We start from the raw sequence: 18,185 nt of genomic DNA, 5'->3' as shown, positions 1-18,185 counted from the left end.
GAACTGCGAGAAACTTTGACGTCGAAAACAGTTCGTTACCCATTTGTGATCTTGGGCTCTTTACACGTTGAAGTTATACGTTTTGAAAATTACTATAATAATTAACTCCGAACTCGCCATTCTATTAATTTTGTAAGTCATCATTTAGGCACTAATGGGAAAACGAATCTTTATATTTAAAAAATGGTTGCATGGATAATTCTACTGACTTTTCCCTCAGTGTGGTGTGCGATCCTCGCTTCGCGCTTTAAATGTGCGTCTGTGTGTGTACGCCCGCTGCAGGGGCGCCACTTTGTATGGGCGTTTGTGTGTCCGTGTGTTTGGCAGACATGGGCAAGGCAATGCAACTGATATGCCCTTGATCACAACCATTCATCACATTTTGCGGCAACGAAGACCGTGCTAAATGTCGATGTTGCTTCCTCAGGTTCTCGGCTCTCGATTGCATCGAGGGAGTTGAGTGAAGTTTTTTTGGCAACATCAACCAACGTATTTAACGGGGGCTAATATGTACTGAGAATTTATAACTAGAGTCGATTTAATTCAGCCTTAAGAGCTTTTTAAGCATTTACCTTTAAAACCATCGTGAATACAATTTGAAGGTACTTCATTTTCCCACTTAAAACTTAAATTATGAAATGTTCTTGCTTAAATACTGCGCTTCCATTTCAAAAATGTTTAAATGTAATTAAATTAAAACAATATTTAAAGGAAAGTAAAAAAAAAATAAATTTAGTTAATTTTTTCCTACAAAGACTAGACTTATCAATTTTTGAAAATTACCGTGTTAGCCAACACTATTTCCCACGGCACTGCCAGCATGGAGCGAAGTGTGGGTGTGCGTGCGCATGTTGTATCTGCGCGCGGGAGCGACACGAAACTCACCACGCCATCCAGCGGATTGCTCTCCGCTCTTAGTTGACTTGGATTCGTGGTTCAGCACTCGCAGCAGGAACAGCGATGTGCAAAATCTGAACATATTTTAACCATTATTTTCTTTTTATTATTAACTTTAAATTCCATATGCATTGTAAGAACGGGAACTTGATGTATGATTCTTATTTTCCTATATCTTGGCTACTGAATTTACCTCTCTCTCAACATCCCTCTCGCAACGAAGCAGTCGCTCTGCGCTCTCAAACTCAACGTCCAAGTTTATTCCCCACAGCTCCAAAGACTAGCAATCCGCACGGTGTGTCGTGAGCGCTGCGCTCATTGCCCCAACAATTTTCAACCGCGCCGCTTGTGTGTTCCTTTGCCGTTCGAGAAATCCGAATCCGAAAGATATCAACCAAAAGATGGATACTTGACGTATTGCCACGAGAAATATTCCGAAATAACGTTATTTGTGTTCGGGACTGCTAAATGATTTTTGGGTTAATTGAATGACAACGCAACTCAACGCAGTGCAGGAAAATCGGATTTTTTCGCCTTTTCCCGACTCTTTTTTCGCAACATTTACGGATTTTTTGTTGTTGTTGTAAGCGCGGGCGTCGTAAACAACAAACAAGTGCAGTGAAGTTGTTGTGCGCTCTAGAACTGAAATGTGAAGGAGGAAATACATAGAAAAAGTGTGAGTGCAGCAGGCAAATCAATTGAAGTGAAAATCGAAGGGGATTGGAAATCGTCAGGCGAAAATCTTTTGTTTTTGCTGCTTGCTGTTATGAATTCTATGCATTTGTTTGTGTTTGTGTGTGCCAAGAAAGAGCGAGAATTCTACACCCGGATAACGGATCTTCGATCTCGTTTGCGTGCGTGTGTTTGTGTGTGTGTTAGTGTGCGAATGTTTGCGCAAATTAAAAATCATTGAGCATCGGGGGGAAAATACGGGCCAAATATGTAATAAGTGTGTTCAAGCTTTAACTGGGCAAATAACAGAAAGAAAAGAAATGCAATTGTTCGCCAGCCACGTACACACATTGTACCTGCACTGTCCATACAAACAAACATACGTATACGTATATTGCGGCGGCAGCGACGCCGGCAGAATCAAAGCAGAGCGCAAATCGCAAGCCAACAAAAAAGGCCTTTTCCACCACGTTAAAATTGTTATTGTTTTCCGGCTTTCGGCTACTTCAACATAATATTCAACCGAAATCAACACATTACTCGCACCTTATTAAATCCACACAAGCGTACAAACATACATACACACATGCATAGCGAAAAGTGACTGACCAGTGACAAAAAAAAAAGAAAAGAAAAAATCGACTGCGATTACCAATCCAATAACAAAAACCCGTCGGCACGTGTTAAACAAATTCGAATTCGTTGCTAATATTCTGTTTCTTCTGCAGTCAATGTAAATATCAATTATCAAGTGAACCTCTAAACATATCAAATACACCCAAACATATCAAAAATTAATACCATATAAGGAAAGGATAAACCGGAAACCGCATTAAAAACACATTTTGTAACAGTAAGTACCCATTTCCACTATTTAGAATTCAAACTCAATCCGTATTAAAAATGGTGCACTCGTGATTATGCAAAAAAACTGAGGAATTGGAAACTACTAAGTCAACAAACAAATGCTAATTATTCAGACAGCAGGCCTTCTTTAAACTCATTAGCGTTATTTTAGTTTGGCTCTTCAATACTTTCTGATGTGGTTTCGAAACTGATTGGTTTTGAAAGTCGATTGGCAAATTATGGTTTTCTTCAGTTTGTATAATACCATTGCCGTAATGGATCCTTTGGAACTCTGCTATCAATACGGCTAGCTTTCAACTTGCTCTCATAATTTGTATTTTATTAAATACACATCTTTTAATCAGTCGCAAGAATATGTTACCAAATCGCGATAGTTTCCAATTGGACTTGAAATTAGTCATGCTTTCTTTATCAGAGAGTCAGTTCATAAGTATATAATGCTTGTATTTGTAAACGTGAAATTGGGAAAAATGATCACTAAGCGGTTTTGAATAGAAATTATTGTCTACTGACTTTTTTCAATTGATTGTTAAATGGCTTTTGAAGTGTTGATGCGCAATTTTTTGTTGTTTAATAAATACTTTTTATGACCTTTAAGAACTGATCTCTAGATTAATATTTTAATTTAAAAGGGTGGATATCCAAAACTCTGCAATTGTGAAGTAAAAAACTGCATAATTGATGTTATATGTAGATGTATATAATTTATTTGTGTCGCTTTTGAATTGAATTTTTGTCTCTTGAAAAATATGGATCGTGTAGGCAAGCATAGGCTTGCTGAAGGAATGAAGGATCATTTAAATGGATTCCTAGTACTGGCTCTGTTTTTGAAGAAGTTACAAAATAAGTGAAGTGCAAAGACAGGTCTATGATAAAGCTACTGTTTGAAACACATCTATTTGGGTCCCGATTGACAAAATCACAGATGCATTCTTGGGCTCAGAAGTTCTGATACAAAGATAGACTTCAAGAACGTTAAGTTCTCGACTTGCCGACTTTTCAGAAGAGTTTCGAGAGCGCCTTCGGTTCTAATTCCCACCACACTCACACTCTCTGGGGGCTCTCTTGTGAACCACGGCTGCGGTAGATTATTCCATACTCACCTCAACCTTAAATTGTTGATTCTTCAACTTGTCAAACCGGCTGACAAACCGACCGACGCGTCGCGTCGCTCGTCCCTGTCCGTGTGTCTGTCTGAGGTGAGCGTGTGTTGGTGTGGCGCCATTCCGACGACGCCTCTGCCGCCGACATCGTTACTATTATTTCTTTTATTACGTCAGTGGCGCCAGGCACTTCCCTCTCGCTCGCACGCCCGCCGCCCTGCCTTTTTTTACTCTGCACGCAAGCATTCTGTAAGTGTGAGTGAGCGAGAGAGCGCGAGTGTGTGGTGTGTTGTGTTGGTGTTGGTGAGCGTGTTTGTGGGGCTGACTCGTAATTTTGTTGCTGTTCGTCGCTGCTGTGCTGTTTTTCTTGTTGTTGCCGTCATGCCGGCGGCGCCACTTTTGTCGTCGATAAGGAGCGCAAGAAATGCCAGCAACAAAATGGAAATGCTCGCATGGGCCACACACATACACGTACACAAACACAAGCATATTTGGGCTGTTAATTTGCGGCGCTCCTCGTTCGTTCCCCCTTACACATCGTTCCCCCCCACCATCGTCCGTCCCTTTCCTGCCGACAGCTGATGCTGCCGCACAGATCTTTTGCATATGCACTGGCGTCGGCTGTCCGTCGGCGAAAGAGGGCGAGGAGGGGGGCATTACTCACTCAAGCGATCCACCAGCAGATTCCTTGCCTGCCACCACGGGCGTAGTCTGGAAATCGAAAACGTGGATGTTAGCCCATTTATAGGAAATGTGGCACATTGAATCAAATACCACACTCATTATCGATTTTATACATGCATACATATGTATGTATCCACCTTTATGGTTCCCTTAAACCTCTAAAGAAATTTCACGTTTATAATAAAAATAAAATACAATACAGATTGATTATTTTGGAATCTTTCAAATCATATAATCTATATTTATCTGCTGCCAGAAAATAAAGTACTAGAGATTAACATAGTATTTTTACAGAAAAAACTTTGCCTCATATTAGAACCGATCTGTATAACTATGTATGTATACTTTGGAAACTAATTTATTAGAATCTAGTTTATAATAATACATAATTAACAGATTTTTAAAGATATTAGGGCCGGGTTTTTTTTTTTGGTTTTGAGGATTAAATGCAGGCAAACCCCTTTCTGAACGCCAGCCCTGTTTTACTTAAGCACGAGTGCATTTAACGATGCTCGGAAGACCAATTAGGCCAGTGACTAATCAACGTACCCCTCTTTTATTGCAGAGTGCACACCACTGGACAATACATATCAAGCCCGTCGAAAGCATATCAACGAGTGATACGAGGAGTATAAAACAGTTTAACAAGTTCCCAAGTTCCCTGAGCCCCTCGCCCACCCGAAATAAACCCAAGTTCCCAGACACCCACACCCACCACCCCGTGCGAAATAGGAAAAAAAGTGAACTACCGTGACTAGCCGGCCCCGTCGAGTCCGTGAACCAAGTTAGTCAACTACAAATAATGCGCATACAATAGGATCGATGTTACCGCAAAACTGTATGTCCCTCCATGATATTCCCAAGAGAAAAGAAGGCGTTATGGCGTTATGCGTCCAGCAACAATCCGAGCAATGGGGTGCCACCAGCACCGCCCGCTCAGCCACCACGGCCGCCTCCCCCTCCACATCGACCCCGCCCTCATCAGAGTCCTCCTTGCTTTGGTTACTCCTGCGACGAGGAGGACTCCTTGGCAATGCGACAGACGCCGCCGCCGCCCTACAGTTCAATGCCCTGCGCGATGGACTGCTCCAGCTCAAACTCCAGCTCCTGTGGCCAGAGTTTGAGTCTGAGTCAGAGTCAGGGGCAAAACCACAACAACAACAACAGCCATCCGTACCGCCGTCTGCCAAATCACATGGATCTGTTGTCGCCGCCTCCGTCAGCATGCGACCACTGCTGTACCGCTCCTGGCTCCAGCTGCGCAAGCTCCTGCGACGATATGTTGATCGACGGAAGCGATCTGGATCAGGATCAGGATCGGAATCCGGATCAGGGACAGGTTCAGCCGGTGGACCGCCGGATGATAAGTGCCACCACCTTTACAACCATGTTTCGGAAATGCTGCGGCGGCGCGACGGAGTCCACCAGCGGATCCACACTCACGATTCCAGTCAGCACGGCCAAAGCCGCCGCTTATCCTCCACCAACGCAAGTCCAGAATTGCAAACGTACTCGCGAGGATTTCGATGCGCTGATGAAGCAACTCAAGCGCAAGCAGAGAAACGCACTCCTGCTGGCAGTCAAGAGTCGCGTGGATCCGCCGACCAGGACGCAGCGCGATGTCGTGGAACCCACCACCACCGCACCCACCTACCTGCAGTGCATACTGATACCCTCGGAACCCTGCAAAACGCAAACGGATTGGGAGCCGCACGTGACCGCCAGCCGGTTGTTTTTCTGGAAGGAATTGACCAACGGCAAGGAACTGAAGCGACTGCCTGTTTGTCCCGCCGCCCGCGACTGCATCTACACGTGCTGCAACCCGCTGCATTGGTTTCGCATCCTGCACCAGACCGAAACAGGTAGGACCACTGTTCTCCTGCCGCAGGGAGTCACTTCTATAAAGTAGCCTAGGCTGGGGAAGTTAGCAGTTAGAAGCAGAAGCTCGAGGTTCTAAACTCTAGGCAAGAAATGTTCCCAAGAATGTTTAAACATACATCATGAAAACAATTTTAATAATAAGATCACACCTCAGAACTTTTGTCGATTCCCAATGTACATACATACATATAATTCGGAATCCAATAAGTTACGATGCGCATATCCAGAACGCTAGACAGTGCTTTAACTTAAACTTAACTTTAAATTCGTTGAATAATTTTAAGTAATGAATTAGTTCTTGGAAGAGTTAAAATTTATCAATTCCACTTCCGGAACCGAAAAAGGGTGGAAATCGCCTTTACTTACTGAACTTGGATCGATCAAAACTCATTTGCAATTGGTTTCCCCCCAATAAATTCGCACCTTATCCGAATCTTTATGGCGGGAGGAAAAGCTAATAGCAATCTAAGCGCCAGCTGTGCCAATACTCGTGCCCGCCACTGTAGGTGAAGGCACACAGGCGCACACCAATGCACTGGGTGTGTGGTGAGCATGTATTTGGTGGCGCCAGGCCACACAGACAGGCACTGTCACTCACACAAGCGAACTTTCGGTGCCTCATGCGAAATCCATACAAACATGCCGCCGCTCGCCAATTTCATTTTTTTGCAAACGAGCATGGGCTGCACTCTGCTGTGGTGTGGGTATTCGTACTTATGAGTGAGTGTTTTTCGGTCTGGAGAGCCAGAGCGAAGCCAAAAGAGCCAGATACAAGGTGCATCTGTATCTGTATCTGTATCTGTATCATCCGAATGCATTAAACTGAATTTCAAGTTCCTGCACAGAAAAGAAAGTGTAGATACCGCATGAAAATGATCTGATTGCATAAAAATACCTATATTTGCTTTTACATATCAGTTGTCATGTGATGAGTGCGACTTCTACATTTTTGCACGTACATTCATTAACGTAACAAATCCGTAGTTTAATTACCATCGCACTCCAATGCATTTGTCTTTAGTCTCAATAAACAAACTAAGTAATAAACAAACAGTAAACTACACTGCTAATTCTTCTGGAAAAGCAGGATGCAGCTAAAATGGTTGGATAATAAGAGGCTAAAAGGGATTTTTTTCATGATAAATGTGAACTAGTTTTGCATTATTATTTCTTTCTGTGTTGGCTCACTGTGCGCCGCCGCCTTGACTTTTGCCCAGACACAGACATAGACACCGCGCACTCACACACCCACCGGATCCACCGCTCTCCGGCTCATTTATTCCGCTTTATCACGGCCCGCACACCACACTCGAGCACCAACACACGCACACACGTGGGGGAGCGGAGAGAGCAGCGGAGAATGTGCGTGAAAGCGCCACGCAAACGGTCGGCCCAACATGACGGCGACTAAATTCTTTTCAAAATAATTTGCGTAAATTTAGAAACTGGCGCCAGGAAATAATCAGGCGTCGTCGCCAACGCAAACGCAAAAGCTAAAGCTAAAGCAAAGTCGGCGGAGTCCGTTACCCATTGCCCATACCCATTACCCATTACCCGTACTCGTCCGAGTACTCGAATCATTCAGAATACAGTCCAGCTGCCCTAAATCAAACCTCAATCATCAAGGCAAAAAATCTTAAGGGGTTTGAGAAATTTAAGAAATTCCCAGACCCACCCTGAGAATTTTTTTTAAATCATTTTTGAACATGATTTATTCTCAATGGAACACTTTATCGACCAATGTCGATAATAGTTAAGAAAATAACTTCAACTAGGATGTTGAATGAAAACGTTGCCTACTTATTGGCGTTTGGCCGGACCCAATACTCAGAGTACAAAGACTAAAAGTAAATTTTGAAATTATTTCATATTTTTCCTTCATTTTTTATTAATACATTAAAATGTTCAATTGTTCTGCAACAAAATTTCCATCGAAACTTGGTTTGATTTCTTAGGACGCTTTACTGTAGCTGGGGCCGCGGCATATCCGTCGCCACCAGCTAGTTGGCGCACCGTTTAAAAATCCCATTCGCACTATGTACATTCGGGCAAACATCGGAGCATGTGCATGTACATACATATGTACATCGTACATATGTGCATTACATACATGTGCGCTTTCCGATTTGTTTGTTTTTTATTTTTAGCACGCGCATGCACACACTTCGTTGGCGCATGAAGAATACGTAGACATACCAATTGCATCTGTAGGCATTATACTCGTACATCGAATTCAGATTGAAAGATGCACCATGCACTTACATCGTAGCTTGCAGCTAGCTTTTCATCACGGTTGAAAGCTATCGACGAGTGCCATTTATTTATAACCCATTTGCCGGCCACCAGATTTACTGGGCACATTGAACGTTATCTAGAACGTGCGTATCACTCGGCCGAGCTTACAACTAACTGTATGGGCACATGGATCGCTGTTCTAGTGCTAATCTAATCGCACTATTATATCAGCACTAAACTGCATGCATGTAATACATCATATGTGTGGGTTGTTTTCATCAATTGGCGATGGTGCTATATGCGGAGCTAGCCTAACCTCAAATTCCAAACCTCAAACCTCGAACACAACCCCACTTTTGTGCCATGTGCAGAAGGAAGAACTTCCGCTGAAGCTACAATGATTTCACCTATCAAACTCATCAAAAGACGATTATAGCCCCCCTCCACCGTACAAACAGAAAGACACACCAAATAAAGATCGATGAATGGTCGTTCTTATCAATGTAGTAAAACTATGTGTACGTTTTATGTGAGGTTTATTAATTCATAAAGAAAATAGTCCCAATTAGTATAAGAATAAAAACCTTTTTTATGAACCATTTAATTAATGTAAAATAAACCTTTAATTGGGGAAGTCAACAGCAAAAGAAATCCAAGCGATTGTAAGATTGCGAACAAATTAATTAGGAAATTGCATACGTTTACTTGTTGATGTTTAACTTAATAGCGACTAAGATTAAGATCACCACTCTTTTTATGCCAGCAGTTTCAGAGTCTTTTCCTAACCGATAATCACTGTAGATGTGATGGCAAAAAGGCATGTCTATACCGACATTCCTGTGCACAAAACACAATCTTTTGGGAAACATGAAGACTCTGTTCGTGCCGGTCTCCAGATACAGATACAGATACAGCTTCCCTTACCTGGCCGCTTACCTGTGCCACTTTACCAGTGTGCCTGTGCAACGGGCCTGTGCACTGGCAACTGGAAAAAAGGCAACAGGGAACTGGCAACAGGGAAATCGGCAATCGGCAACAGGCAACAGGCCGCTTTCTGGCTTTCTGGATTTCTGGCTGCCTTCTGCTGGCTGTGTCATCGTCGTCTGGCCGGCGGATGGACGACGTCCCGACAGTGACTGGTTTTTTAATGATGGCGCCGAACACATTAAACAACTCGATAATGTTATTCCATCCGCATCGGTCGGGGAACACAATTCCAGGAATTGTAACGACGAGTGGTCCCGCGACCGGTGCTTTGGTCTTTGGACATCGTGGTTCCATTGGCTCTTTCGACTCCACCGACCCCAACGTCCCTGCCTCGCAGCGAGGCACCTATAAAAAGGATCATTTTGCGTGCCTCTGCCCCATCCATCCGATCCCATTCACAGAGGTGCGGTTCTTGGCCATAAAGCTGCACTGCGCGGTTGAGGGTTTTTGTGTGCTCCTCTGGAGATCGGCTACAGATACATATTTATGCTGGCATATTTGCGCTGGTCGAAATCGTTTCGGGACTATTTAATGATTTCGATGGAGGCAACTTGACTAATTACGTTGTATGCATCGAATAGCACGGAGTTCGCTGTTACGATTGCTTTAATCATTAAGTCAGGTGTGCTGTAGGTGAGTTTATGGAAACGCAGTCACCGCTGTGTACTACAAAATATTACCTAGAATTTAAAATTATTTCCGACCAATATATATATATATACATATGGTAAAAATGATTGTAGAGTGAAACATTAGAGAATGGTTTTATAGTGATTGAATTATACATATCAGATAATTTTGAATGAGACATATGCGTTACACTATACATTCTGCGTTACACTATACATTCTGAAATCCATTTTAAATACGAACTGAAATCTGGAGCACGGTCAAAAACCAAAGCGGTGTCCCCTTTGTGGAATCGCCTGGTTTAAATTTCAATTACTGGAATCTGACTCAATGGACTGGCCCTCTTTTGCCAGAACCCCAAACCCAGCCAGAGCCGTGAATATTCGGTTGCCTATTCCGCCGACTGGTCATACGATCCATCCATCAGCTTTTTGACGGCGTGCTGGAATGGTTGGCTCTCCCTTTGGTTTCAGTTTCGGTTTCGCTGCGGCGCTCGTGTTTTTGTTTTTATGGTTCTTTTAAGAATTGTTAGATTTTCGACGTTGGCGTCGATGACGCGGCCGCTCGTAATCAGGTTTAACTGGTACATTGGGGCTTGGGGACCGGCGGTGGCGATGGTGATGGTGGTGGCGGTGGCGAATCGCCACGATCTGGGTACATTCGTGGCGATTCGAGTCGCCAGGCGCCGTTGACGAGGCGCATCAAGCGATTTATGCGCCGTCAGAATACCAAGAGCATTACTTACCGCAGATCTTCTATTCCCATCGAAATCTGGGCTCACCTGTTGCACCTTTATTGCTACTTTTGGACTTCAATGTGCACTTCTCTTGTGGCGATTTTTGTTGGCTGAATATTAATTTCTCTCACATGTACCGCATAGATTTGCATTTGATTGGGTGGAAGCTAATCAACGACATTTAGATGCAAAGTTGATTTGATTTATGTCTGGTTTGCCTTACATATTGCCGTGCCCCTTAAAAATAACAAATTATCCTAAGGGCTTCTATCTTATTTTTATCTTAAAATTTATTATTTTGTATTCAATTTTTTATTAAAACAAAGTAGACCTGTTGCCTAATAATTATTCATGGTAAACAAACAGAAAGGTAGTTAAACTTGTTCCAAAGTTCTTTCTAATAATATCAAAATATGTTATATTCATGGCGCTCTCGTCAAACAGTTTATTATTTTTTAAGTAATACATTAATGCATCCAATAAAATGTTAATGCGACGTTTCATAAATAAGCTAATTTATTTAATTGAATGAGAGGTTCGGATCTGGCAGGTAATCCATTGAGGCCTTTGTTTGCGCCCATCTCAGCCACCAAAAACGACCTGTTCCGTTTGCTTTTTTGGGAGTAAACTCGAAGAATGAAAACGGAGTAGGATGTAGAATGTAAGCGAGATTAAATACAGCGCCATAGGAATCGCAGATGGGAGCTGGTAGATGGGAGATGGTAGATGGGAGATCGGAGATCGCCGCACATCAAACGATTTCTGCGCCAATAAAAATAAAATGTCCCCCAGTGGGGCTGGCTGATATGCAAAGATTATTTATTTTTATATCGCCGCGCTGATGTTTGGCTTGCTTACGCTTACGCCTGGGTTTGTTTCGACTGCCTTTTCTTTCTTCGTGGTTTTTAGTTTTTCTGGCCTTTATTTTTGTTTGGCTTTGTTGCTCTCTCTCTGTTTTTGTTTCGCTTTGATTTGCTGCTCAAATATTCGAGCACTAGTATTAGTATTAGTTTTGCGAACCATGATCTCATCCTATATGCGCCCGCGACTAGAAGACGCGCATTTATAACTCGAACTTTTGGTTAACTCGAAAGGGTCTGTAATCTCCCATGGGGCTGTCCAAAATGAAACTGGGTAAAAGTGCATTAGGCTGATAAGGTTGAGATAAGAATTTTAATATGGTTTAGTCAGCCAAGTTATTTCATAAACTTGGTATATTTAGTTTATTACATTTGAGTAGGAAACCAACTTAAACTAACTTAGGTTCTGGCAGATCGAATTGGACCGAATTTTCAATTATGTCATTGTAGAGTTGTTTACCCCTTTCGAGCAGGTTATGTTAGTGTGATCTTAAAAAAGTACCAAACCACTGTGCTGTTATACAATTGTTTAACAAATTGGTTATATAAGACCTCAACAAGTTATGGGGGTACTGATACTGCTTAAGATCTGCAGATTTTACTTATTTATCATGCATCTATTACAAAACTAAGAAAACTATTTATACAAGTATAGCTCTAATTATGTATCTCCAAGATATCTAAAACAATCCCGTCTCTTGTGTCTTCCATTTTAGAAGCCCCAACGCCGCCATACCAACGCTCAAAAATGCTGAGACTGAGAGATGCAGGTAAGCCGGCTCTTCTATATAGATTTTCGATCCGGGTACACTAATCATCGCCAAATCTTGCAGATTTCGAAGAAGACTCGCAGAACGATGCAAAGTCGGCAGCGCTGAGCACGTGGAGTGCCCAAAGCACCAGCATTTCGAGCTTCTACAAGCCGACTCTCTACGAGTCGTTTACCACTGATGGAAAAGGTGAGTTTTGTGCCCCAAAATCCCTCTCTCCTTTTTCTCTCCCCCGCTTCTCAGAGGATTGGTAGAGTGCACAGAAAATAAAAATCTTCCGTAATTTGTTATATTTGGTTTTTAAAGAAAAGCATGGAGTTATAATGTGATATGTCGAGGTTGCTTACATATGTATAATTCTGAACTAAATATCACAACTCCGACCTAATAAAAAATCTTTTTCTAAAGTTAAGCATTAGTTTATAGGCATAAATAACGATCTCAACCAAAAAGAATAAAAATATATTTCCAAATGCTATTATTAGTTAACATGTAACGCCATTTTGTTCAGTGTAAGAAAGTGGGAGAGCACGAAGTGTTGCGATTATTTTGCCGTTTGGGTGTATTGGGGCTGGGGCCCGCTGCTGATGTGTGTGTGAGCGGCGCTCTCTCTGGCGGGCAAGTTGTTGTTGTATCGTGGCGCCAGCTTGCCGCGTCAGGTCGTCACTTTCTATATTGATATTAACTTTTAAGCGAAAACAGCAAAAACGAAATGAAAATAAATAATGAGCGAAAAACAAACACGGGCGGCGGCAGGCTGAGCGAAAGAGAGGGCGTGAGCGCGGAGAGCGAGGTGAGTTGGCGCTCTCGATGGCGCCACAATCTTAATGCTAACTTACAAGAGTGCTTGAAAGGGGGTGAGTGGGCTGAGGGGGCACAAGGGGTCCTATGGGGACTATGGGGCTATGGAGGCTATGATATCATTCACGGCACCACCATTACCCGGCGACTGAGACGGCACCGTGAAACTGAAACTGGCCAGAACTCACACATGCATGCATATATACGTATACGTTGTGTGTGCATGTGTGTGTGTATGTATACCATCGTCCATTTGGCTTTTTTATGGCATTGTACTGGCGACGGAACGACGGAAAACTATTACATTTAAATGGACCGTTAAGTCGCGGCTTTACGACGATTGGGTGACAGGCCAGTTAAAAATAGATTGAAATTCCGATTTGATTGATTCCCATCACAAGTTGTCAAATGGACATTGTTTGCATAGTCTTTGAACTGCGAATGATGGTCTTAAACGGCCTTCTGATGAATTTTTAATCAGTGATGGAAGGTGATTAGCAAAACGAGGGAATGTAGAGGCAGATCCAATATAATATTAGTTGCAGATTTTCAAAATGCGTTTTACCGATATAGACATTAACTAAGGGAACGCCAATAAGTAATATGGGATGGTTCAACGCATGGTTCAATCATCCACATACTTTCAGCTTTCTTGAGCAATCGATTCAATTTCGTAATTGCATTACTGCAACTTCTTCGCCGGTGGGACTCGCCCGAAATGGAGCACACACAAGTCGAGCATCCGTGTTTCCCCAAAGGCACCACATGTGTGCCACCAACAAACTTACAGGCCACTGCCTCGACCCACACATGCACACAGATTGAAGATAAAATATTCTAAATTTAAAGATGATGTAGCAGCCCGTGGATTCGGCCGTCTAACACAAATGAATGTACATTTATGTACCTACTTACATAAATATTAGCAAGGGGAATCAGCAGCCATGAAGCGGCGCTACGAATTTACAAATATGTAGTACAGGAAAAACTGCAGTAGGCAGATCTTTCAAGCAGAACCCTCCTCCAGCTTAGAGTTCTTTGTGCAGTGTATTGCAAGCATTTTTCAAATACACACTGCGGCAATCTTTAGTTTAAATAGAACAGCTCTCCATCACAATTTTGCACGAAATGAATCAAATTCACAAGAAAAATATCATTAGACCCATGTTAAGACAACAATCCATAAGAATCATGAATTCATTAAAATTATTCAAATATGAATAATGAAAATGCAAAATTATTTATTTATTCAAGGCCAATAATTCGAACAATTTGGCATTAGGTGTAATGTATGAGGCGAAACCTGTTGAAATTTCCACGTAGATATTCAATTGGGGCCAATTTGATTCCCCAATTTTCCGAATCACCTTTCGCCTGGATCAACTCCACTGGCCCACAATCTTGGCGAGTTGCTGCTCTCCCAGTTGAGCGAGCAAGGTGGCGACGGCAGCCTGGTGGGGTAAACAATTTTTCGTGGCCATGGCGAGACGCGACGGAATCGCCGGCGTCGACCTAATTAGGTAAACATCGGACAGGCGCCACTTGCAGCGTCCAACGCCCCCGCTGGCCCCCCATCGCCCGCCGCCTGCCACCCCATTCGGCACATTCTTTGCCATGCAAAATTTTAAAAGCCGTCTACGGATTTATTGCGATATATTTTTACTTGGCGCCACTAGCCGCCCGCCTGGGCTTGGCCTTTAGCGCCTTTCGGCCTTTTCGTTTTCCCAGCGATTTCCCTCGATTTTCCTCTGAATCGCCGAGCGATTGTAGATTGTGTGTGGCGCCCAATGCGCACAGCACATTTCTCGAATCGGCTTCGGCCGTTCTGGCCAACTGCACTGCCAATCGACTATCGACCCGCTGGCATTGTTGCAATTGGCAATTTGGCCACCATGGCGTATGCGCGATATTTGCACTCTGTTGTCTGACAATGCTCTTTATGCCATTGTTGATTGATAAATTCCCAAGACGAGGGTGTGGGTTTATGCTGACAATGGTAATGGTGTCATCCGAAGTAGGTATTAAACAAATAGATATATATGTACATACATATATACATATAAATAACTTTGGATACGGTGGCGTATACGCAATTTTAGCATTGTCTCGCTTTACGACTATAAAAGTTAAATTCAGCGCATTTTGTTTACTAATTCCGAGGAATTCATAGGTACATATATTCATTCAATTAAATATAAATTTTCAATTTTATGAATGGTTTAATGTGGACATAAATTTCAAACAATTTGTACTCAAAGCCCACGCGTTTTCGAAAACTCTCGTCAGCAAGGATTTCAAATAAAGAGTGGCACTTGTTTCTCACTTTGTTATTGGCCCGACACGCGTTCGGAATCGGAATATACAAATGAACCCATAAACAGACTCTGTGGGTTTGCGTACTATATGTATATACAGACATACATATGTATGTATGTATGTATATCAACACACAGCCGAGCAGGCCGATATATGCGCAAATGAATACCACACAAATACAGAATACGCGTCGCCGGTCTGTTTACGTAATGCCCTGGCGCCAAAATTATTACCATTTAAATGTCTGAGCACACAAGTGAGTGTGAACGTAATGTGAATGTGCCTGTTTGAATGCGCGACTCGCCGTAGTCGCCGTCTCTTGGTTCTTTCTGTATTTTCAAACGATATGGCGATATATAGCGCTTACTCCCCCGATATCGCTTGAATGTTATGGCAATTTTAAATCACATTTTATTGAGCGGCGAAAGAGTTATTACCGCTTTAGTCTGCTATTTGTATGCGGGTTACAAGACTGCGATTTGAATAATAGTTATTAATGGGAATACATTATCGCAGGCATCTTTAAGAATTTAATGACTTGACAATCTGACAAATAAATTAGCTAGTTAACTAGGCATCGTAATCTTTAGGCGTCAACCTTATCGCAGCGTAAGTTGTGAAAGATATGAGAAGTAGTTGCAATTAGCAGTCCTTGTAAATTCATCATAAATCCATCCCTGTATACCTCCGCACATGCAAACTTACAATTTCTCAAACTGGTATTGCAATTATTATAGTCCCTCTCTATTCAAAATGGTACCTGTATCTAAAGCATCATGTTTCTCTTGAATTTCAGATCACAACATCAACAGCAAGGTCTGGTGCCAAATCGCCTACTGGGAGATGGCCCACCGAGTCGGGGAGTTCTTTCACGCCAAAACGAACGCAGTCAATATCTACACGGATGGGATTGTGGCCAGTGAGGTGGACAGCATGTGCCTACGTGACCTCACACCCGCAGGCAATCAGATACACTCGGAGGCGGTGCCAACAGCGCGTCAGACGGTCGGATTGGGTAAGAGAAAAGGGTTTTCTAACGTGAAAGGAGGTTTTAATCGGAGTACGCCTCACAGGGGTCACATTGAGCCTGGAGAACGGCGATGTGTGGATCTACAACCGTGGGAATACAACCATTTTTGTCGATTCACCCACCCTGGCCGAAAATCTGGACCGAGTGTGCAAGGTGATGCCGGGCTACTGTTTGAAGGCCTTTGAAACCAATAGGTAAGATCCCTCAATAAAGTTTTCAAGAAATTCAGAGCCTCTTATGGAGTATATTTATTTCGATTTTCAGGGCTGAACTGCTAAGCATGAAAGGGCAAGGACACCACCCCATGGGACCCGTCGACTACTTCAGCATAAAGATCAGCTTTGGCAAGGGCTGGGGACGCGACTACAAAAGACAGGACATCATGGGCTGCCCCTGCTGGCTGGAGGTTCACTTCAGCCATCTGCGGTGACAGTACCTGATGCAGGCCCGTTCGGCAGGACCTCATTCGGTATCCAAGCACCTGGTTGAGCCCGGCTTGGGATGCGCATGCGACGAGGTGAGCTGCTGGCGATCGCGCCAACTGCTGCAGAAGGCGCAGAAGCTCTTGACCAGGCTGTGCAGACAGGTGTGCGCACTGAGGGATTATCGTCCGGCGAGGACGAGATGGAGGTGTCTGGCGGGAGGTAGGAGATCGAGCCGCCAGTTAACCACTAAACAACCAATAATTTGGAACAACAAAGGACTGCAAAAGAAATCATTTTAAATGTTAATATACATAATTACGAAACAAGTTTCAATTACTGCTAGTAGACACATCGAAATTAATTTTAACGCATCTGAGTCGCATTAAGAGAGATAGAAAGAGAGAGAGAGGGAGAGGAGAGGAGACGAGAAGTCGAAGCGAGTCGGGCCGAAATACATAGTAATTGATTGTTAAAAATACTTAGCAAAAATTGAAATCCTGTGATTCACTCTATATATACACATGTAGTACGTACCGACGCATGGGGCTAGAGCTCCATTGCCAGTAGCTATATGATATGTATAAATATTTAATCTTACATACATACTAAACAGAAGGCACTTCAGGGTTAATAGTTTCGAGAATGGCGAACAGTCTAGTTACGATGCAATACATTCAGAAGCCACTACCTTTTCTATGCGACGTTTTTAGAGCAACCCAAGCCCATAATTTATACCCCACCCAAATGAAACCAAACATCACTGAAATACAAATCTGTTCAGTAAAATCTGCATAGATCCTAGGTTAAAGAAAAAACACCATTAACAAATTCTATACGGTTGTAGATTCTAGCGCAAGAGGATTCGATTGGCTTTAGAAAGCACACGTCATGTTCGAACATTATTTGTTTTATGTTGATATTTTGACTGTTTTCGTTGTCATTATTACGTTCATTCATTGTTTAAATTAAAATATCTGTCATTTGTCAAATGTATTGAAAGAAATCGCACCACGATACTTTCAGCAGCCGAGTACCATAGAATAATTTCATTTAAATCTGTAATCGCTTTTTGTCCATTCACGAATGCACCAACTTCGTTTGCATTTCCACCTGTAGCAAATGCGAATTCGAGGAACTGGTGTTCTACTTAAAATCCGTGCGCTAGATTTATTAACCCTTACCAAACCAAACTGCATGTAGGCCATCCTAAAATCCCAGCCTTGTATGTATTTCGTTTTAAGAATAAATGCGATCCACGTTAAACTGTTACTGTTTTCTCATTTTTTTGAAG

The 18,185-nt window shown here is 42.7% G+C and overlaps 1 protein-coding gene across 1 annotated transcript; it reads left to right on the top strand.

Moving 5' to 3' along the window:
* The first annotated feature begins 1,199 nt into the window (after positions 1-1,199).
* On the top strand, positions 1,200-18,163 carry LOC122619142 (mothers against decapentaplegic homolog 6). Its single transcript, XM_043795889.1, has 8 exons — positions 1,200-1,573; positions 2,298-2,422; positions 4,789-6,085; positions 12,269-12,322; positions 12,386-12,511; positions 16,236-16,454; positions 16,513-16,663; positions 16,734-18,163. The coding sequence occupies exons 3-8, from the start codon at positions 5,074-5,076 to the stop codon at positions 16,897-16,899; spliced, it is 1,728 nt and encodes a 575-aa protein (XP_043651824.1). The 5' UTR covers positions 1,200-1,573; positions 2,298-2,422; positions 4,789-5,073; the 3' UTR covers positions 16,900-18,163.
* Positions 18,164-18,185: the final 22 nt, after the last annotated feature.

Source organism: Drosophila teissieri, chromosome 3R, assembly GCF_016746235.2.
Source record: "Drosophila teissieri strain GT53w chromosome 3R, Prin_Dtei_1.1, whole genome shotgun sequence".
NCBI classification, from domain to species: Eukaryota; Metazoa; Arthropoda; class Insecta; order Diptera; family Drosophilidae; genus Drosophila; species Drosophila teissieri.
The sequence above is the reverse complement of the archived record's forward strand: the minus strand, read 5'-3'. Positions and strand labels throughout refer to the sequence as shown.